At 36.0% G+C, this 23,680-nt stretch overlaps 1 protein-coding gene across 2 annotated transcripts; it reads right to left on the bottom strand.

Annotated features, from left to right (window-relative positions):
• Nucleotides 1-6,259: 6,259 nt before the first annotated feature.
• Nucleotides 6,260-22,860, bottom strand: egln3 (egl-9 family hypoxia-inducible factor 3). Of its 2 annotated transcripts, none has more exons than XM_079832593.1 (5): nt 22,280-22,860; nt 8,335-8,454; nt 8,120-8,256; nt 7,965-8,038; nt 6,260-7,873 (listed from the first exon to the last, which is right to left on the bottom strand). In XM_079832593.1, the coding sequence occupies exons 1-5, from the start codon at nt 22,793-22,795 to the stop codon at nt 7,845-7,847; spliced, it is 876 nt and encodes a 291-aa protein (XP_079688719.1). In that variant the 5' UTR covers nt 22,796-22,860; the 3' UTR covers nt 6,260-7,844. The 2 variants fall into 2 exon arrangements, with proteins under 2 accessions (XP_079688719.1, XP_079688720.1); XM_079832594.1 differs by lacking the exon at nt 22,280-22,860 and adding an exon at nt 17,043-17,673 and having other exon boundaries at nt 6,855-7,873.
• Nucleotides 22,861-23,680: the final 820 nt, after the last annotated feature.

The following is a 23,680-nucleotide window of genomic DNA, read 5'->3' as shown; positions in this document are numbered from 1 at the left end:
TTTTGAACTGTAGCCAAAGTCCGGACAAACAAGATATCATCTTGGTCAAGGAAGACGTGTCATGTAACGCTGGTTCTTTATGGCTACGTAATATGAGACTTATGTAAATATGCATAATTGTTAATTTCCATCAAATGTAATTATTTGGCAAATCCGTTAGCGAAGTTGTGTAGACTCGCTGATCCATTTTCTCTTGGCCGGGTATGCTTTTCTGATGTGTTGACGCTTGACAGGAACTCCGGTTCCGCAACGATTACGTATTTCCGGTTTTTGTGAGAAAGGTCTATTGTCTTCCATTATATAGGATCAAAATTATACAGGATAATTTTAGCTATAATCAATTAAAGGGTTAGTTCACCCAAAAATGAAATTTCTTCCATTAATTACTCACCCCAATGTTGTTCCACACCCGTAAGACCTCCGTTCATCCTCGGAACACAGTTTAAGATATTTTAGATTTAGTCCGAGGGCTTTCAGTCCTTTGAATGTAAGTGTATGAACACTTTGCTGTCCACGTCCAGAAAGGTAATGAAAACATCATCAAAGTAGCTGCTGACGTAAGACGCTGTGACGTGTTATCTGGTATCTACTATCGCACCAGATAACACGTCACAGCGCCTTACGTCAGCAGCGTCACTGTGGCATCGTGAACGCGGATTCAAACAAAACCGGAAGAGAAGACAATGCTTAATAAAGTCTTAGTTTTTGTTATTTTTGGACCAAAATGTATTGTTGACGCTTTAAAAGAGTCTAACTAACCAAATGATGTCACATATGGACTACTTTGATGATGTTTTCATTACCTTTCTGGACGTGGACAGCAAAGTGTGCATACACTTACATTCAAAGGACTGAAAGCCCTCGGACTAAATCTGAAATATCTTAAACTGTGTTCCGAGGATGAACGGAGGTCTTACGGGTGTGGAACAACATTGGGGTGAGTCATTAATGGAAGAAATTTCATTTTTGGGTGAACTAACCCTTTAACTCTTGGTTTTAGCTTGAGCAAAAGTCTTTTTCAAATAATTTCAGCCTGTCTTCTAATAGTTCATGCAGGTTTGCATATTTGTGCAATACACCTTGCTTTTTCTTTTAAGTGACTGAGTGTTTTTGTCATGAGACTATACAGCAGATACATGCAAAAGTTAACTGCTATTGTTTTGGCAGACAATGTATATCCTTATAAACTTATTTAAAATATATATATATATATATATATATATATATATATATATATATATATATATATATATATATAGATATTTTAAAAGCTCACAATTAAAAATTTTGAAATCAACCAGAGCTTAATGTTCATAATCGGCTCAGGTTGAGAAGCGTACTGTCATTTACAAACATGAATGACAATGATTGAAAAGAAATAAAGTTTCAGTGGTGCTTGATAATTGCCCCAAATTAGAATGGGTGACAGAAAAATTTGATGTGAAAGTGACAGATATTATGATGTCATCATAATGCTTGAATCTCCTTGCCCAAATTCAGAATGGTAGGCCTAATATAGTTTGGTTACAATTCAAATGTTGGCAAATTCATGCACATCTGTAATTTGTTAGTGATTTGTTGTAATTTGTTATTTAATATGTTGTTTTGTTGCTTTTAATCTGTTCTATAACTCATAGGCATTTCAACCTGGTGACAGTTTCTCGCTACAAAATTGTTAAAACGTTGTTTCATTAAAAACTGTGATTTATATATGAAAGTGCATCAGTGTTTTACTAAACTAAACACCGATATTTTGTTATTTCTGTGTAAAATGATTACTTTGTGGTCCCTCTGTGGAAGTAAATAATTTTCTACATCCGCCACAGCAACAAAAATCAAAAATCAAAATTAGTCTTTATAAGGTAATAAAGGAAAAATAGTTTCCTCTTCACCTTTACAGATATTGCAAGAGTAATCAATATGTAGATCAATAGGTAGTTTAAAACGTCCCAGCACCTTTTGCTGGATATATTATATTAGGGCTGGGCGAAATGGGTGAAAACTGTATCACGATATAAGTGTTTCATATCGGTCGATATCAATCCTTTTTATGACCTATTTAAAATAAGGACCAGGAGAAAAATATATTACATTTAAACATTTTTATTTTAAACAGAAATGTCAACACACACAAGCAACCATGGAAAACACTCAAATAATTAAAATGTAAACATAAGTCTAAAATCACAATGAACACTTAACAATTATCTCTTAACAGTAAGGTGCAGTGCCTCCGTTATTTCTTTGAACCGTTTAGATGCTTTGTCATAAGGCACTGATGCAGAGTACCTCTCCATGTCGTTTCGAAGAATAGCACAACGGCGAGGGTGTCGAGTATAAACACGTCCCCAAACGGACGAGGCGCGCGCGCAGTCAGTGGAGGCTCGCGCTGCGGAGCCAGACAAAAGTATAAACAAGGCTTAAGGTGGTAAAACAAGTTTGGTCTGACTACGGGCAGACTTATAAAATCCAAAAAACTGCAATACTGGCGAGCTGACTTTTTTCCCTGTTTTATCAACAATTTCCTCGTTCGCTGCGGCACTCATTTTCCACTTATCACTCCACGCCGGTTCTGTTCATATCTATGGTTCTGTTACTGAATAATCCAACACGGGACAACAATATGGCGCAACCAAGCTTGATCCGGTTACATGATTGGCTGTTAGCGTGTCACTTCCTACGTTGCTAGGTTACCAGAGAGCGAGTGCCTTTGTTCATGCAACCAAACTTGCTTCACAGAAGAAAAAAAAATTATCTAACAAATTGTTTTTCATACCAATTACGTGTCTATTGCGATACATAATCATAAGACGCTGCTGACGTGCAGTCACTGCGGAGTCGCGGATTGACAACAGACCGGAAGAGAAGACAATGCTGAATAAAGTCGTAGTTTTTGTTATTTTTGGACCAAAATGTATTTTCGATGCTTCAAAAAATTCTAACTAACCCACTGATGTCACATGGACTACTTTGATTATGTTTTTATTACCTTTCTGGACATGGACAGTATACCGTACATACATTTTCAATGGAGGGACAGAAAGCTCTCGGACTAACTCTAAAATATCTTAAAGCAGCACTAGATAGGTTTTGCTCTCGGGGTCCCCCTACAGTTGGGAAACAGTATTGTCCTCTACTACTGTCGTAAACTCTGTCAACCTCCATCAGGGGATGCGCACGTGCATTTGTTGACATAACAACTATGATAGCCCTGAACACTGCAGGAGTTCACATGCAGGTGTTCTGCTTGCGTTGCGTGTGAAATGTCTTCCCAGGTACAGTGGCATATGTTTCAGCATGTCATATGAATATCATTTCATGGGTTTTATTTTTTCAAACGCCAAATGATCGCAATGCTCACGTTTTATTACCCAGCGTCATTATAGTAGCCTAGTCTATTGGTTACCGTTTTACGGAATCTATATGATACTTCAATTCAATGTTTGAGTGGTAGGTAATAACCATATATCGTCAATATTACAATATCAAGCTACCATAGATGAATCTGCAAATTTGAAAAATCGATTTGCATTATAGCTTGAGGCAAGACAAATAAACAAATATCACAGACATGTTAGGTATCCTAAAATATGATTTTGTACGTCTTATGTATTTCCTTGCAAGAATGTAGCCCCTCCTCCAGCTCACGCCAACGAGCAAACGCTGGCCAAATGTTGATGCTCGTCCTGCCTTTAATCCGATCACTTTCTTGTTTCCTCTTTTTGCTTTCCTCTGACAAAACCTTTGCTTTCTTATTTTTCTGTGCTGCTTCGGCCATGACTATAACATCCGGCAAACAAATGATAGTTGGGCTCGGGCTCGCACGTCCGAATTTAAGGAAGTGGGGGTGGTGGTGGAAGTGACGTATATGCCGTAAAGCAGTCGAATTTTGTAGTTCTTTTTGTTCTCGGGTTACTACCCGAAACCCGAAGTTTAAAAGTACGATTAAAAACGATACAGACCCCGTCAGGCTATGGCAGACGTGTCATTCAACCTATTGTAAGTCGATGTATCATCACAAGAGTCTTGAAAATATATTATGAAGGTTGAAAAGTTACCTAGTGCTGCTTTAAACTGTGTTTCGAAGATGAACGGAGATCTTACGGGTGTGGAACGACATGAGGGTGAGTCATTAATGACATAATTTTCATTTTTGGGTGAACTAAATAATAAATTAAACTAAATAAAACTAAATAATTTATTATAATTATTAATCATTACTCATTCACAGTGCTTTGAAAAAAAGTATGTGGAAATTTTACGGTGGGAAAGACAAACAAGAACTCATGAACTACTATCACAACACTAAAAGCAGCTGTGGATCACACCCTGGTAAAAAGTCCACATACTTTTTCCACAGCACTGTGAAAGCTTAATGGGTTTGGGTTCAATAAAGGCATGCATGAAAGATAAATTGTCTGTGTTGCTAGTGCCGCATTGTGTTATGTCTATAATTGTGACATGAAGGTCAGATTAAATTTTATGACAAAATAAAGCAGAAAACCTAGTCCAACCTTTTTCTTACCACACTGTATAGTGTTCACTTAAACTACAGAATATATTATGTCTATGGGCCTCAACAACCACAAATACCAATGTGTGTGTGTGTGTGTGCGTGCGTGTGTGTGTGAAAACATGCATTAAAAAATTATCATAGGGCAAAACGTGTTTTAAGAACGCTAGGCAAAAATAGTTTTAGATAATTTGTAAAGTACACGAGCATTAGTTTGCTTTATTTTTAATGTTATCTTTAGTTTTCACCTAAAATCTTCCCAGTCAGATGGTAATACACACGTGGACATGTCCAAGCATTACGGCTTAAAGGAACACTCCACTTTTTTTGAAAATAGGATAATTTTACAAGTCCCCTAGAGTTAAATAGTTGAGTTTTACCGTTTTTGAATCCATTCAGCTGATCTTTGTATCTGGCGGTAGCACTTTTAGCATAGCTTAGCATACATCATTTATTCTGATCAGTCTCTCTCGACTCTTCTACAGTTACATCGTGTGCTAAGACCAACTGAAAATTAAAAGTTGTGATTTTCTACACCTATATGGCTAGGAACTACTTTCTCATTCCTGTGTAATAGTCGCGGATCTTCGCAGCCGTACCATGGCTATATTACCTTCTCTTAAAGTGAGATGGTCCTTCATGTTTCCACAAAGTTTCAGAATGGAGGACACGGACAGTTCAATCGAAGCGTAATCACCAAATTATGTTATTTGCTAACTGTGGCTAATTACTGTCATTGGCGCCTAAGGATGGTATGCATCGACGTCACTTTCCCGCCGGAATACGCCCCCTCAGCCGGGACTGAGTGGCAGAAGAGATGCTTCGTGACTGGAGTTATTAGGGAAAAATGCGAGTAAAATAAACAGTTATCAGTTTAAACTAAAGGTTGGACTCGATATAGTGTTCTTTACAACTTGGCAAAGATCCAGTGATCCATGAATATTGACATGCAGCCAGGGCACAGGGATGTCCATGGGGTCCGACCCCCCCTCTGGCGTCGGGCCTTGTTTTGTGTGTTTTCCGAGGCATTCACGCTGTAAACCAATGCTGCCTCTCATAATGCCACTCAATAGCCACGTTTACATGCGCACTTTTTTGTCTTTCCGATTAAAATCATTCCGATTGAAAGATTCGGTGGACTGTTTACATGAGACGTTATCTAAACCGATCTGATGTTTACATGTGCTGACTTTCAGTAGGAATCATTTTGTGACATGCGCACACAGTTTGTCTGCCGCCTCAGATTCGTTATCGTGGATCAATAGTTCTGTGTTGGTAATTTTTATATTTATTTATTTTTATGTGGGCGGACATAAAAGTAGTTTAACCTAATTTATGTCCTAAACAATGGCTATTTCAACAGCTGTGAATGATGAATTCATTTATTTTGAAAAACACAAAATTAACAATAAAATGCACTCAAATTATTAATAAAAACATAGGATATACGGTGAAACATGAATGAAGCATTCAAGACTTGATCAGCATCATTACTAGTACTAAACATGTATATTTCAGATGATTAAGGAAAGATACCATAATCACAAAGGTATAAATATTAACAAAAGTAATTAAAGTAGACTGTGGGTAATTTTACTTAACCAATTTGAAGCAGTTGTTGATTTTTTTTTTTATAGCTAACTTAACTAACTAGAAACAGAGAGCAGCTTGAATGTTCCCCGTTGAAATGGCAGCTCACGGCCACCAGGACTTGTACAGTTGTATAAAAGCTATTTATTATTTGTTGTAAAGTGTATCACCTCAGAAAAATAAATTATTCTGTCAGGCGCAGTTGAAGCCTAGGACAAACGCTGTCAAGATGAGATGGTGTAACCAGGCTATGTCTGTGTCATTATTTCCAACATCATGTTCATAACATGTTACGAAATAAAAAGTTTAATACCTCAGAAAAATGAACTTTCCTCTCGTCAACATTAGCCTGGTGTGAGCGCTGTATATCGCGTCACAGAAAGACGTGCACTCAAAGTAATCGGATCAGGTCGTTTACATGGTGGAATTTTTCGTTTGATCGGTTCATGAAAAGGTTTATCCCACCCCCTCAAACCGATTACAATTTCATTCGGTTTGGCCATTTTTATTCTGATTGAGGTGTTTATATGGAGTATACTTATTCGGATTTGACTTTTAAACCGATTACTGTGCTGAGTGCTCCATGTAAACGCACCTAATGTGGCGTAACCGCAGTCACTCCAGCTGAAGGGGACGTCACGTGCATATGGAAATAGACGGAGCAGCATATGGTAAAATTAGCCAACTTATTTAACTTATAAACTCATTTTAAAGGGATAGTTCACCCACAAAGAAAAATTACCCCATGATTAACTTTTATCTTTATCTGATAAATTGAATCAAAAGGCCGATATACATCTCCAGTAAAAGTCCAATAGCAAAGACACAGCGACACCTAGTGTTAAATTATGGCCAAAGAAAAAAACTTTATTACTGGAACAAAACAATATAATACAAACAATTATACAATTATTGTATATATACACTGTTTAATTTGGCCATTTCAAATAGTTTAAAGTCTCACTTCATGTACAGTACATGTACAAACTGTTCAGACATTTTCCAGAACAACTTTTGTAAAAAGGAACAGTTTATAAAGCTGTAAGTTTTATGAAACAACTCTCAATTATTGATCCAAGGGTGTGTTTGAGCAGCATTGCTGACCTGCATGCAAGCTGATTAAATTCTCTCATTATTTAAGTGCTTTTTGGAAGAAAAAAAAAAGTGAACATATTTTTTTCTTTTATAAACATCATCTTCATCAGCTTATTTAAAAAGTCTTCAAGACAACTGACGAGTTTCAAATTTCCTTTCTATTGAAGTGTTCATTAATTAAGCAAAGTATGATCACATATGTGCCAAAAACATAAAACAACAGATAACAGCATAATATCAAAAAGGGACACGCATGAAAATAAACATATTTATAATGCTTGTTGACATTATTAACTAGTGTTATATTTCTTATTTCATCTATAAATTTTTTTTTATTTTCTGTAAATAGATCATATAGCTCTGAAAAGGTTTTATATGTATATATATAAAGAACAATGTAATTACAATAAACATCTAATAGTACATTAATCCGTATTAAGATTATCGCAAATTGTCTTTACATTAGCAGCGTGTTATTCAAATGATTGTAAGGACCAGATTCAAACCAAGTAAATCACATAATAAGTGGAGGGAGAGGTACCATTAGTGCAACAAGCAATTCAAAAATAGAAAAAAAGCAAAGAAATAAGACAATAATAAGACAAAAGAAATCCTCTCAGAGGAGACAGCCCAGTGTATTTACACATCACGATGATGAACCTTCCTGTGAGGTAGCTGAAATATAAAAGTTTAAACAATTAGATATTTAGATTATATATATTTTTTAAAACAATACACTGATACTGATGATTTTAGCTGAACCAACCTGTCAGATCTTGGAATTTTCTTTTTGCTTCAGCTCTTTCCTCTGAATCAAAGTACCACACAGTGATTGCATACCTGTGACACAAAACAGACACTTCAGCATGATGCCGAAACCATCTCGACATAGCTCAATAACATGAGAGCTAACACACTAACCTTGTGGCATACGACGGTTGAACTTCATGAGGGTTCCTACGATCTGACCAGAAAAGCAGAAGTCGATCAAACAAAGGCTCGATGTCGGCTACGTAAGATTTCCCTTCAGGAAAGATCCTTAGCAATCCCCCATGCTCCTAAGAACACACAGCAATATTTGATCAATTACCACCATCATCGTACAACAAATATTTGAAAACATTTTTTAGTTGTACCTTGGCATTCCAGTTTTTATTCAGATAGTAAATACAGGTGACACAGCGGCCGTCTGCATTAGGGTTATCTACATGTTTCACGTATCCTGCTCCATTTCCTGGATAGCAAGCCACCATTGCCTGAAAAAGAAGACAGATCAAACTAAGCTTGATAGATAGTTGTACATTATAACTTATCCCAGACAACAATGAATTAGGTTATCATATTTAATGATTTTATACTCTAAAGGAAATGAGGCATTTCTCCTCTTTAACAACCAGAGACCAAAATTAAGTTCGTAATGTAAAGTGAACAAATTCTACAAAGAATGTTCTACCAAAAGATACAATATTTTTGAGAGATGAACTAAAGCAACCCACACACTAAAAGATAATGTGCCCAATTCTCCCCTTCTGACAATCCTAGATAAAGTCCTGATTATCTTGATGGTTCTACAGATTATTTTATCAGATTTTCCTGTGGTGTGAGGTGTGTTAAGAGAGGCTGAATCTGCACGGAAGAACGTCAGAGCCACAACAATATCAAATTGTAAAACATGTTGAATACTAACAGGGCTCGACATTAAGCCTGTTAACATGCTTGACCTTCGGACAAGTAAATCTGTCATTCACTTGTCCGAGTAAAGAACGTGCTTGTCCGGAAATTTTTATTTTATTACTTTTTGTGTGTGTGTGTGATTTATTCTGAAGCAATATTCTCACCAGTGTTCAGTCTGCTTTGAAATATTTTAAATCTGCATATTTGTGATATTTTTACCTTTAATAAAGAGCATATTTTCATTAATCTTATTAAATATAGGCGATGCTTCAGCTTTAATTTTATATTCTTAAATTTGATAAATACATTAAACTAGATTAAGACACTATAGGACTGTTTCCAATCAAATTCAATAATTTATACTGAAAAATTACAACTGTATTAAATAGTGTTATGCAATTGTTGTAAATATTTTTTGGATATACAAATAAGAAATGTTTAAACATGAAACTAAACTGCCAGTAGGTGGCGGCAGGTATTAGTGAGCGAGTCATTGAGTCAATTCGTTCAAACGACTGATTCATTCAAGAATTAGGTGGTCGTTTATGAATAGGTCATTGAATCTTTGATTCAACTGATTCATTCAAAACGCAGAATCATTCAGTGACACACTGATGCTGTGAGATGTGCTATGGTTCTGCTGTGATCTTTGTTTGGAACTATTTTCGCTGCTGAAATAGAACAAAAACAGTCAATATTACATCTAAAATGTGAGTGACTTAATGTTAATTAATTGTTTATGGAACTGTCATATGAAATCAGTGTCATTTTCAGTCGTGATGTTATTCAGGAAAACAGCACGCTCATGTGGTGTTGCTTAACTGTAGAATTTTTACCGCAGTATATTAACTGAGTTTCTCTGTTTGAGCGGCTGATTTGTTTTGATTTCTCCTCATGAGGCTGCGCGAGCCTCAACGGCGCAACCTTGTTACAGTCAGTACATTATGCATATATTATATCCACTATCAATCGCCACTTACACTAAATGAATGCAGAATCATTCTTGCATTTTGGTGATTCCCTAGATATTTTTTTTTGTTATTGACGTTTTAATCAGACTACTTGTCCTGTCAGGCAAGTAAAATTATCTTTCACTTGCCCCTTCAAAAAATCCACTTGTCCCGGACAAGCGTTAAGTCGAGCCCTTCTATATACCCAGTCAGAAAGCGAGCTGATAGAAGATGGAAGCATAACACGACTTCATCCACAACGTTTTCATTTATTACGCCAATTTTCTGTAAAAAGCAGTCCAAACACTATCCTTGTAAACTTTCTTTTGCTTTGGCCAATTATCACAAACAAGAATTACGGTTCTGGTCACTTTTGTATAAACACAGTTTTTCTCCAAGCAGGTGTTTTATATGGAACGATGGTAATATTACTCATTATAAGAAGTCATTGTACATGGAGTCATTGAATTTAAGTAATTAGGGCTATACCCAAATTCTCAGATGTAGATATTAACAATACAACCATACAAATTATTTTTGTAAACGGTATCTCCTTATTTGATAAACGTTTTAATAACAATTGTATATGAAATTGCTTTAATGTCAGATCCAAACCAAATGTCTTAAACCTCATTGTATATATTGGCACAACCTTTGGACATTACCATATAAAATGCATCCATAGTAAACCATCAGCTATAATAATCAGAATGCAAAATCTTAAATTTAATAAATATACTATACAGTGTTCAAAAACAAAGCACTTCATCTATCCTCTCAGCAGATCCTGGTTAGCCCTCACAAATACACACACAACGGGGGTTACCGTCACCGGTGCCCATATTTACATTTCTGCAGACAAGTCTTTATCACGATCATGTTCCCACAAAAAGAGCGCACACGCAAGTTTGCCGTCATAGCACAATATAAACATGTAGCAGCACAGAGAGCAGGAGGAAGTGTGTGCGTGCACCCGTGTGTGTGAGAGAGAGAGTAAAGAGAGTAAGCTTGGCCAGCAGCCAACACACTGAGGGTTTAATAACAGTGCTACGTGTCGAGCGTGAGCACTACACAGACTTCAGCTGCGACGGACAACCACCGTACACAATCCAGAGCTCTGATTCAGCACACTCAACCATTCACGCCCACAGGCTCAGTCCATATGAAACCATTTCAAAACACTCGCTTGAGAAATATTAATACTATATTTCCTCTTACTAAAGGAAAATAAGTCAGGGTTTCCACTCTTTTTCAGCTATAATTTTCCAGGAAATTTTCAATTTTACTACGACAGGAATAAAAAACAAGGGTCATGTCAAATTTTGCTCTCTAAGTCTTTAAAAGGAGTTTATTGCCATGACTTAACCATAAAAAACGTTTTAATATGAGCTCTTAATCATACATTATGACTATGGAAGTTTGTTTACGAAGTTTCTTGCCATTCTGACTCTTTCCTCACAATTGCGAGTTTACATAATTGTGATATAAACTCACAACTGCCAGTTATAAAGTCAGAATTGTGAGATATAAACTCGCAATTCTGAAAAAAGTCAGTCTTTTTTCCTCAGAATTGGACTTTATAACTTGCAATTGTGACTTTATATCTCCCAATTCTAGAAAAAAAGTCAGAGTAGGAAGATACATCTCGCAATTGCCCAGAAAAAAAAACAGAATTGCGAGTTTATACCATGTAATTCTGACTTTATAACCCAATTGAGTTTCTATCTCGCAATTCTGACTATATAACCCAATTGAGTTTCTATCTCGCAATTCTGACTTTATAACACAATTGAGTTTATATCTCGCAATTCTGACTTTATAACACAATTTAGTTTCTATCTCGCATTTCTGACTTTAGAACACAATTGAGTTTATATATCGCAATTCTGGCTTTATAACACAATTGAGTTTATATATCGCAATTCTGACTTTATAACACAATTGAGTTTCTATCTCGCAATTCTGACTTTATAACACAATTCTGACTTTCTATCTCCAAATTCTGAGAAAAAAAAGTCAGAGTTGGAAGATATATCTCGCAATTGCACAAAAAACAAAAACAAAATTGCGAGTTTATAACATGCAATTCTGACTTTATAACACAATTGAGTTTCTATCTCGCAATTCTGACTTTATAACACAATTTAGTTTCTATCTCGCAATTCTGACTTTACAACACAATTGAGTTTATATATCGCAATTCTGACTTTATAACACAATTGAGTTTCTCTCGCAATTCTGACTTTATAACACAATTGAGTTTCTATCTCGCAATTCTGACTTTATAACACAATTTAGTTTCTATCTCGCAATTCTGACTTTATAACACAATTGAGTTTATCTCGCAATTCTGACTTTATAACACAATTGAGTTTATCTCGCAATTCTGACTTTATAACACAATTGAGTTTCTATCTCGCAATTCTGACTTTATAACACAATTGAGTTTATATATCGCAATTCTGACTTTATAACACAATTGTGACTTTCCACCTTTCCACCTCCCAATTCTCCCAAAAAAAGTCAGAGTAGGAAGATATATCTCGCAATTGCGCGAAAATAAAAACAGAATTGCGAGTTTATAACATGAAATTCTGACTTTATAACCCAATTGAGTTTCTATCTCGCAATTCTGACTTCGTAACACAATTGAGTTTCTATCTCGCAATTCTGACTTTATAACTCGCAATTGAAAGTTTATGTATTGCAATTCTGAAAAGCAATTGTTAACTCCAACCCGATCTCACAGCAATTTGTACATATTTCACGAGTTGGCTAATTCGTACGAAATACCTACTTTAAACCCCGCCCCTAAACCTACCCGTCACAGGGGTTTAGACAAAACGTACAAATTCGTACGAGTGAGGTCGTACAAATTCGTATGAATTAGCCACCTCGTGAAATACATACAAATTGGTCGTGAGATAGTGTTGATAACTCGCAATTGCAGTTTATATAAAAATGATGATTAGGTAGCTGCTTACCACTTAATATTCACTGCATACATTTGAGCAGTTGATAACATTCGCTAACTGCTGCAAGTGGCAACACAAGACTAAACATCGTCATCATTCAAATTACTACTCTCACGTGTCAAAACTCAGCATTTCTGAACTTTCTGCAATTAACAGTAATTGTTTGGGCCAATGATAAACTCTTTGTACTCAGCTAAAGAAAAGCTGAAGAACTTTAAAAAAAAAAAAAAAAAAATTCCAGGACAACAACAAGATTTTCCAGGACATTTTACATTTTCTCTCATTATCCATGTGTTTTCCAGGACTGGAAAATTTGTCATCAATTTTCCAGGTTTTCCAGGACGAGTGAGAACCCTGTAATTGCACTAACCCTGTTTAAAGCATTTAGGTCACACATGATAATAAGGTGTCATGAACTAACAATGAAAAATACTGTTAAAGCATTTATTAATCTTAGTTAATGTAATGTAAAACTAATAACTCACCCTCATGTCATTCCAAACTCGTAAGACTTTCGTTCATCTTCCGAACAAATTAAGATCTTTTTGATCAAATGTGAGTTTTTCTATCTCTCACAACTATGCAACCACTTTGAGGCTTCAAATAAAGGCTTTCCAATAAATAATAATAACAGATACAATTTTAGATTTTTATTATGTTTTTGTAAATGTTGAAATGAAAGGATTAGTTCCCCCAAAAATGGGTGGTTCATGTCGTTCCAAACCCGTAAGACTTTCGTTCATCTTCTGAAAACTACCACTTAGACGCTTCAAAAAGTTCATAAAGAGATCGTAAAACAAATCCATATGAATTAAGTGGTTTAGTCCAAATTTTCTGAAGAGACACGATCGCTTTATATGATGAACAGATTGAATTTAGGCTTTAACTCACATGTAAACTTTGATCAGCAAACATAAACAGAAGCTCAACCGAACTTTCTTGACACGCAAGAATGAACCTCATTGGTTCTTATTCTTGCTTGAGCTTCCATTTACCAAAAATGCTGTGACGTATAAAGCGATAGTGTCTCTTGGATCAGTTTTACGATCTCTTTATGAACTTTTTGAAGCGTCAAAGTGGTAGTTGTGTAGCGGTCAAAGCTCTCAGCTTTCATCAAAAAGATCTTTGTTCGTGTTCAGAAGATGAACGAAAGTCTTATGGGTTTGGAACGACATGAACCACCCATTTTGGGGGGAACTAATCCTTTCATTTCAACATTTACAAAAACATAATAAAAATCTAAAGTTGTATCTGTTATTATTATTTAATGGACCGGAGCTAAAATTGAAGATTAACAAATACTGTAAGAAATGTATTGCTCATAGTTAATGCATTAATCGATGTAAACTAATAGGACTTTATTGTAAAGTGTTACCAAACACGTTATATTCTATACTAGGGCTGAACGATTTTGGAAAAAAATCAAATTGCGATTTTTTTAACCAATATTGCGATTGCGATTTAATATGCGATTATTTTTTTAAACTCTTTATCTTCTGTATTATTCAACAATACATCATTGTATAGTAATGGTGGAAATCTTTAATTGGTACCTCACGATCCGATTCCAAAACAATTCTTGAACTTTTTCCTTTTTAAGTTTTTAATAAATTAATAAGATTAATATTAATAATTCATATGTTTTTTATTATGATATGTAATTATAAGCTTTTTAAAATAACTACACATTATAACACTTTAATTAAAACAATTGCATGTTAATAATTTTAAATATATAAACTAATATAGCTGCAAAACATAAGCTAGTAAATCATAAAGAGGAACAAAAAAACATATTACAAGCAATGAACAAAGAGTGCTTTCAGTATTTAAGAGTGTCTGAACAGTGATTTTTCTCTTTCTCAGCTTTACTGTTGTTTGATTATTAATCATGACATCATCATAAACAGCGGGAGACCTGCATTAACACTAATGCACAGATCTCTTTTGAAATATAAGATGTTTTTGCCCTGTCTGTTTAATTCATTAAGACATTACTGACGGTGTTTACATTAATTTTGCGTCATAAAAGCATTTTGAGACGCACACAGACGCGTGCTCGCGAGCACTCTTCACAAAGCGCCGCGTGAGCATTTGAAATGGAAAACCTTTGGTCAGTGAGTTACTTATTTTTTAATATACAAGCACACTGCATTCCTAACGGCATGAATGAAGCCTTCCTTGAGCATTTGTAAGGAAAATACCGGCGGGCGAGAACACACACTGTAAGCGTGACATCAAACAAAGTTTCTCACAGCGCATTTCCTGTGCAAAGAAGCCTGCGAATGTCATTGCGATTCGCGCCGTCAACCTTTCTGGACGTTATGAAATATTTTATGGTTCGTGTGTGATTGTGTGTGTGTGTAAGAGAGAGAGAAAGATAGAGATAATGGAAGCAATCAGAATACGGGTGTTTCTAAAACACACGCAGCGCCACCGCGCACCTGCAGTTAAGTCTAAGCTCAGAATCGATCCAGAATCATTGGAGAGAGAATATTTTATCTCACCTCTATTGTAGCCTATAGTATGAACAACACAATATTAGATAGATCAAACACAAACAGTTTTTTTTCCCTTTTAGGCCAGGCATATATGTGTAACGTGCCAAGTTGCTTCTTCTGCAGACTTTACTCTCGCGTGTCACGTGACCAGACTGTAATCGCAGCCTTTGCGGTTAGGAAATTGTGTTTTATCATATCGCGATATTATCGCAAATGCAATTAATAGTTCAGCCCTATTCTATACTGAACAAAACTAATATTTTCATTATTATTTCTATTCTCAAGTCTTTTTTAAGTATTACATTGTGATGTCTGTAAGGTTTTGGATTGTAAAAACAGCTGACACACACACACACACACAAAAAGTGTTTAGTGCAGCACTGAATATTTCAGCTTAATATTTTTATCCAGCAGACTTACAAAGCAAGAAAATAAAAACAGAAAATACCACATCCTGTCGCTTCACTCGGGGCCTCCTAGCTCAATGGACACTAGTGAGAGGAGTCACGTACTGTCCACAACAGCACTAACTGAAAGCCTATCTTTGCCATTCATCACCAGGCACAGTAAAGACTGTGTGCCAAAAGCACTCTACTGTAACTGTCCTAAACAAAGAGCTAAACAAAGACAGAAACTAATGAGTCAGAGCCTGTATTCACCAGAGGAACGAACAAACTACGTTAAAATAATTATTTGTAATAATCACAATTTATGCTTGTGTACCGTTAAGATTGGGCTCGGTTTTTATTCGTTTTATATTTATTGATCAAGGTGACAGTACAGACTTTTATATTGTTACAACAAAATAATTCAAATAAATGCGTTTTTTTTTTAATTACTTTTTATTCATCAAAGAACCCTTTAAAAAGTATCTTGGTTTCTGCAAAAATATTAATCAGCGGTTTTCAACTATATATGTGTGTGTATTTCTTGCATATTAGATCATATTAGAATGATTTCTGGAGTAATGATGCTGAAAATTTGACATCACATTTTACAATATATCAACATATTAAATAGTTATTTTAAACTGTAATATGTTTTTTAAAGAACTTTTTAATTGTACTATTTTTTGGGTCTAAATGGTACTAAAGGTTTATAGTACTAATGGTACTAAAAAGTTTGGGGTCAGTAAGTTCTTTAAAAAAAATATTATTACAATTTTAAAATGTACAATTATTACAATTTAAAATGTATTACAATGAACAATTTATTACAATTTAAAAATGATAACAATTTTGTTATGTATATTTGTATTACATTTATTTTAAATAAGTCTAATAGCATTATCTGATAATTTAATGTAATCTTAAAGTCATTTATAAAACATTTTAATACTTGGTACTTCATGTAGGGTGAATTCAGGGTGATTGGGACACTTTTTTCCCCCAAGTCATCTCAATGGCAAAAAGTGTTGCAAATCACCCTAAATTCACCCTACATTACTCAACAAATTTAAAAATTAAAATCAAAATATCTGACTATAAATATACAATACTATATAATTCATATGGTTTTGCTGACAAGTTGTACACGTTTGAAAGTACACTGATGTAAATGTACATGTATGTGTATAAGAATTATTAAAAAATACATTTAGTATCTGCGAAAAATTATACAAATGAATAATGGTTAGTGTTGTTAATGAAAGTACAGTTGATTATATATCAATCAAATACATATGAAACATTTTTTGAGCTGCATGGCACATTCTTAAAAGTTCTTAAAGTGCAACAAGGCTTACCTTTGACCTTGCACGAATACCTTTGCCCAGTTGACCCACACACAGAGAAATGAGTTTGTCTATGAGTGTTAATAAGAAATTGACAGCCTCCGTGCCCCTCTCGGTCCCGTTAACCCATGTTATTTTATCCCCTCGGATGTTTTTCCTGCACACTCCACTGCTTCGGCCGGCAAGTTGCCCATCGTTGAGAAGCCCTAAGTAATGCAAGCGTTTGACTTGACCCAGAACCATGTGTCCCGCGATGTCCCCCAGAAAATTATCCACGTAAACGAAGCCTCTTTCCAACAGAGCTGGCACCACTTGCTCGACTGCCAAAGACTCCAACTGCGAGTCCATTGCGAGCTGAACAAATGGCATTTTATCCTTAACTTGGTGCATTCAAATCAACGAAAGTTTCTTAAAGTGATATCTAATTATCAGCTTCGTTCTTCAGATGACGGATAAATAAAGGCACATGCAGCAGACGGGGCTGTCGGCGGGCTCTGCTCTTATACTCGCTCTGTCCATGAGCGCGAGGATAAGACCGCAGCGCGAGCGCACCTGAAGCGCATGTGGAACGTGCAGAATGTGTGTCGCGCTTGAGAGGGCGGATATTCATGAACCCCCCAGTCAGTTCAACCTTTTTACGGTCTATGAGTTCAACAAATAGGGCTGGACAATAAAGGTTTCCTCCTACTCTAAAGTCATCTTCCGTCAGGGGGCGCTAGGCGGCTCACAACCCCGAATCCGCCATTCAACCGCGTACAAATCTCAGGATATTTGTCTTATTGGAGACATACTATAAAGTATAATATTTTGAATATTATAGAGATTGAAACATCACATACAAATGGAAATCTTTCACTGAAATCGCTGTAAAAGGAGTTTGATTGAGCCATCCCGAACAACGCTGAGAAAAGGAACTGATACCACGTGCTACATCGCCTACGTGCTACTTCAGAAGTATTCCACCCCCCCCCCACACACACACACACACACACACACACACACACACACACTGAAGAATAATTTACATAGGAACAATGACACTGAGAAACTTCATTCATTTTAATGAAAATACGTGATGGTTCGGCTCACTACGCATTTTGTGTTGATCAACCAATAAGAATAACAACCCCCATTATTATATTGGAGATAAGTAAATGTTACAATAAAAAGGCTACAACATGATTACAGAAATTAATAAATTAAACAACCTTAAACCTCATATACATACACAAAATGTCTTCCTCTTCCTTGCACTTCACCTCTGCTGTAGTTTGTTTCATAATCTAGCTTTCTGATGGTTTTGAATGGTTTGAAATTTAAATCACTTCAAAAAAGGAAAATAAATTTAAATGCAACATGCACCCAAGTCTGTCATATATAGTATGAATAAATGTGTAATGAGAACATTATAATTGTGTTCTTGGGTCATGGCTTTTAATGGTGAGACTTTTGTTTTTGTAATCAAACTCTCAAAAATTATATAAAAATTTGGATATAAATTTATCAGCCACTATATCAGTTATCGGTTATCGCCTTTCAAATATAAAGAATTATCAGACCAAAATTCATATCGGACTCTCAAACATTATACACAAATTTGGATATAAATTTATCTGCCAATATATCAGTTATCGGCTTTCAAATATGCCTACTGTAGGTCTAATATTAATATAAGCCTATTATTTGGCTCTGTGACAAAAAGCTTGTTCATCTATTATAAGTCACTTTTTTAATGTAAATAAATGCTAATTAAAAAATAAAATATAAACAATATAGAAAAAATATAAGAATAAATACATTTGAGAAAATAGCCAAGATGAATAAATTAGTAGGCCTATTAAAAAAATAACAAGACAAAATTTAAACTGAATATGAATGAATGAATTTAAAATACACTCAAAAAAATATTTTATGATGCTGTTCACTTTGTTTAACACAATATATCAGGTTTCTGGTTCAAATGTAATTGATTCATGTTTAACTGACTTAAAACCGTTACTCTTTGACATAACTTGATGTTTTAATTTTGAAATAACATGTTACAATAAAGTAACCCAATCAAACAAGACTTTCACTTCCCATCATGCTTTGCAAAGGGGCTGAATTCGGAGAGTAAATGTTTAAATAAAGTGCTATTTGATGCATTTTTAACAAGATGAGAAAATGGACAGACTTTTTCATTCTTAATGTTTTGTTATGTTGGTGTTTAAAAGTTTGTGTTATGTTAGTGTTTTTGGAGATTATTGTGGTGAAGTATAGAGCATGTGCTTGGGGTGAGGACCTGCGAATAACAATTAAAGTTGTTTTAATAATAAAAAACAACTACTTTGGCCATCTTCTGGCTAGCCAATAAGACCTTAAAGAGCACCTATCATGGAATTTTGAAATTTACCTTTCATGTAGTGTGTAACATAGATCTAAGTGAACAAAAACATCCTGTGATAGCTTGAAATATGACAGTGCACCGTATATATAGTTATTTTCTTTCAAAAGTAAGAGTCGACTCGGAGTCATTTTTAAGAATCGTTAGAAGACCGAAGCTTTTTCTCTGACTAGTTGACGTCAACTTGTCAAGTTATTTGAATACGATACGCCCACTTATTGCGCTCCAAGACGCCAGTGAAAACTAGAAAACATCATGGCCACGAGACGCTGTGTTCTGAAGTGCGACTCAAAAGCAAACTTTTTTCATCTGCCCAAGGATGAGCATTTGAAGACTAGGTGGCTTGAAGACAAACCATACATCGTCGCGATTGAGTGTTTATTATTAGTCGTCAAATGTATGTTTCGCGATCTCAGGAAGCTTTTATTATGGACTTCTATTATGGCACATGGTATCTTCTTCGTCTGTCTGTACCATATATGGACTACATGTGCACAGAGCGCCCTCCGGCTGCCAGTATGAATTGAAAACAACACACAAGAGACTCAATCGCTCATGATTAGGCTATTTCTGCCCATTTTGAGGAAGTATTGAATAAAAAATACTCCTCTGTTTAGAAATTTGACACAGACATATGAGAATCTATCAATATGTCTCCTCATCTGCACACTTTTGAACTAAAAGCCCTGAGGGATGTTGATTTGTCGCGAGTCTTCGTGAGGAGTTTTTTTATGAATGAGATCAGCTGAGGCTCATATTACAATCAAACAGTACCGACGCGGTTTTCATATTCATAACTCCTGACACATATTAACAAATTACTGTCATTATAAGACTTTGATGGGCGTTCCGTTTCCGAAAATATCTGCACAGACTATACCAATCACAACTGACTGGGTCATCGGACCAATCACCGCAGATTAGCGTCACGTAAAGGCGGGGTTTTGAAAAGTGAATCACTAAAGGAATCATTTGAGAATCGCTGTCAAAACAGGTAAAAATAAATGCATATTATAAGAAAACTAAAGTCTTTTTTGTCATTGCATGCATGCAAAACTGTTGTTGGGGACTTCTAAAACAATATTTGGAACATTTTAAATGCCATGATAGGTGCTCTTTAAGGTAAAAGGTTTCGTAAATGTTGTAAAAAAAAATATATTATTTCACTAAATAAAATAATCAATTAAAATGGATTACTTGTTTTGTTTTTATATTCATTTTATATATAATTAAATTGAATAGTTTTGGACAAAATTAATAATTTTAACCTGGGGCACGTTCAAAGCTCAAACCGGTGCGCAACGTTTTCCTACGGTTTCCGGTTGAACGTCATGTTTCCTGGAAACGGTGTGTAACGGTGTGCAACGGGTTTGAGATGCGTTTTTTCTCGTTTGGTGGGTGTGTCAAATATGTCAGTCCAATCAGCAGCAACATGTATATAAACCACGCGGTATTAAAGAGACAGCTCACACAATGGGTCCAAGTAAAGATGTTTACAAATGTGTCCGCTGCAGCTCAGTATACACAATAATTGAAGGTATTAGAAGACATGATTGTCGTAAGAGTTTTTAATATATATATATATATATATATATATATATATATATATATATATATATATATATATATATATATATATATATATATATCAACATGATGATGTAGGCTATTTATTTATATATTTAGCTTCATTGCAAGGCAAGTTTATTTATATACCAAATTTCATATATGGTAATTGCTTGACATAAAGTGAGAAAGAAAATACAAGCTATTAAAAAAGTAAGAACTAGAAATAAAATGATTTAAATTAGAATTGATTACCAGGAGATAAAAAAGTTCATTAAATGGGATTGGGGTGTTGTCATTTATTCTGGACGGCAAGGCGCAGTGATTGCATTTATTTTGCAGTATTAAACACGTATTTATATCGATTTTATCAGGCTCAGAAAATTCCTCAAAAAGAACACAAAGAATGGCATTCTCGGCTGCCATAGTTTCAACTCTTGCGTCAACAGAACAGGGTGTTCAACGATGCACCGTTTCCGTTTAAAAAACGTTTTGCAACGTTTTGTCGGGGCTGAACGCAGCCCAGATTTAACTAAATGGCAAAAAAAAATGTTTACTGAAATAAACAATGTTAATTAAATTCAACATAACCCAATTATGTGGAACCTGTTGACATAAAAAAGTAAATCCAAAGTATTATTTGTATTTGATTATTCTTTTATTTACGTGTTTATTTGGTATTTTTGCACGTACGTGACAGCGTCCAGGCACGTAATTAAGCCCCGCCCATTAAAGAACCCTGCTTAGTGCCATTTTACCGTCGTTTTGTATTTCTGTGGCCTCCTGTGCTGATTTACCAGTGTCTGTAATGCCCAGCAGAGTCAGACCACTGAAGACACTCGAGACTGATCTCATGCGTGCTTCACATGGCAAACAATTCATGAAGAAAAAATATTAAAATAATGTAAAAGTAAGGTTATCATTGCTTTTATCTCAACGACCGTGTCTTTTGACTAGAGCAGACCAGTAGCTACACATAGACGCGTATTAGCTCATTCGATGGTCATCATTCATGCCTGACCGCCATTGAGGAGCCGAGCTGGCGCATGTACGCGCACAAATCTGCTACTCTCAATGTGAATTCGGGGGTGTTTTTCAACAAGTGCATGAATACCAGCGCCGCCGCTCCCCCCACGCGCTGCGCGTAGGGCACCAAAAGAAAACCCATCAACCAATTGAATCACTTTTATGATTGCCTTTCTATATGTTGCAAATGCGCCTTCATAATGTAGGCTACTTCCAAAGTATAGGCTACACAGAGTCAGGTTTGGATGCAATAATGCACGAGTAGCTCACTCACCTTGTGTCTCCCTCTGATTTTGAACTTGTCCAGTCTGCCGTCCGCACACGTGATGAGTTTGTCCATTCGGGTCAGCAGATAGCCGATGTTTAGACAGCTGTTTTCGGTGCCATCGACCCATGTAATCTTGTCCCCTCGAATCTCCTTGCTTTTGTCAAGTTTTTGGCTCACTAACTGTCCATCCTGCATGTTGCCACTCTGATGAATGCGCCTCACCTCCTGAAGAACGCGCTCTCCGATTCTGACCCCTAGAAAATTATCAACTATACACAACCCGTAGGAGTTCATGCACGGGATTATGTATTGCAAGACTAGTTTGTGTGTGTTTCTGCGTTTGCGATCATTTGATTTTGCCCGGTTACTGCGGGGGTTCCTGAGCTCTCTGGGCAGCTCCACGGGTCCACGAGGTTCATCTGGACAACTTTGCAGCTGATTGCCTTGACGTTGACGATATTTTCGTATCGTTTGGTCTTCAGGGATCTGTTCAGGCGCCTGATTTCCTCGCTTTTCTGCCATTGAGTCTAGTGCAGCAGAAGTGCAGCGCGCGCTCTTGATGTCAGATGAGAGGGGAGAGTCCGAGCTACGTGAACACCATCACATGTGTCAAAGCCTAATATAGAGCTCACACAAGATTGGGTAGAGATGATGAAGACAATAACATCTTATATGCAGTGGCGTAGGCAGAATTTTATTTTTGGTCGGGCCTGAGCAAAAATGAACGGGCACTTTCACGCGCACGGGTGTCACGGTCACTGTCAACATAACCCAAAACTGCAGCTACAACCTGTCCACGTACAAAACATGAGCAGCGGTTACAACAAACGTTAAACACTCGAATATTTCCTTCATTTTTGATTGAAAATAAACGCCTTTCCGATCTGATATGTGATGGGAAAAGGGCCTACAGCGAGTTCGAACCACGGTCAAAACTTCATGCCACGCACCTTAGGCTACCTCTACACTGATACACAGACACTGATGGCGTGTTCCTGGCTTTACAGAATGAACCTGTGCTTGGAATTGAAAAGTCTCTGTTACTTGCGGCCTGTGGATGGGTTCTCTACCGCGTTAATGCGAGTTTTTAAAAATCCTTTTTATAGAATTTTCATTGCTGCGGTAATCTATCACACAGCTGCAAATTACAGGCTAAGTGAATAGGTAAACACACTTCATGAACTCACAGGCGCGCGCGACACAAATATGAGACAGCCTGACACCTTGCCTAACACAGTTGTCAATCAAACTCATCAAGCATTATGCAAAAACCATAGACTGTAAACATTTTTTTTTAAAATTCAGTATTTGAGATGTTATAATAATTTTGTAATTACGTAAAAAATCATTTTTCATTATCATATTTGTATAATAAACTGGGGGGCCTAGTCAAGTCATCATAGTGGG

Source organism: Gobio gobio (assembly GCF_949357685.1).
Source record: "Gobio gobio genome assembly, chromosome: 13".
Taxonomy (NCBI): domain Eukaryota; kingdom Metazoa; phylum Chordata; class Actinopteri; order Cypriniformes; family Gobionidae; genus Gobio; species Gobio gobio.
The sequence above is the reverse complement of the archived record's forward strand: the minus strand, read 5'-3'. Positions and strand labels throughout refer to the sequence as shown.

Coding starts and splice junctions, on each gene's coding strand:
- egln3 (XM_079832593.1), bottom strand. CDS start 22,795: ATGGCAGAAAAGCGAGGAAATCAGGCGCCTGAACAGATCCCTGAAGAC. Junction 8,257..8,334: donor ATAAAAACTGGAATGCCAAG/GTACAACTAAAA, acceptor GTGTGTTCTTAG/GAGCATGGGGGATTGCTAAG. Junction 7,874..7,964: donor AAAATTCCAAGATCTGACAG/GTTGGTTCAGCT, acceptor TTTATATTTCAG/CTACCTCACAGGAAGGTTCA.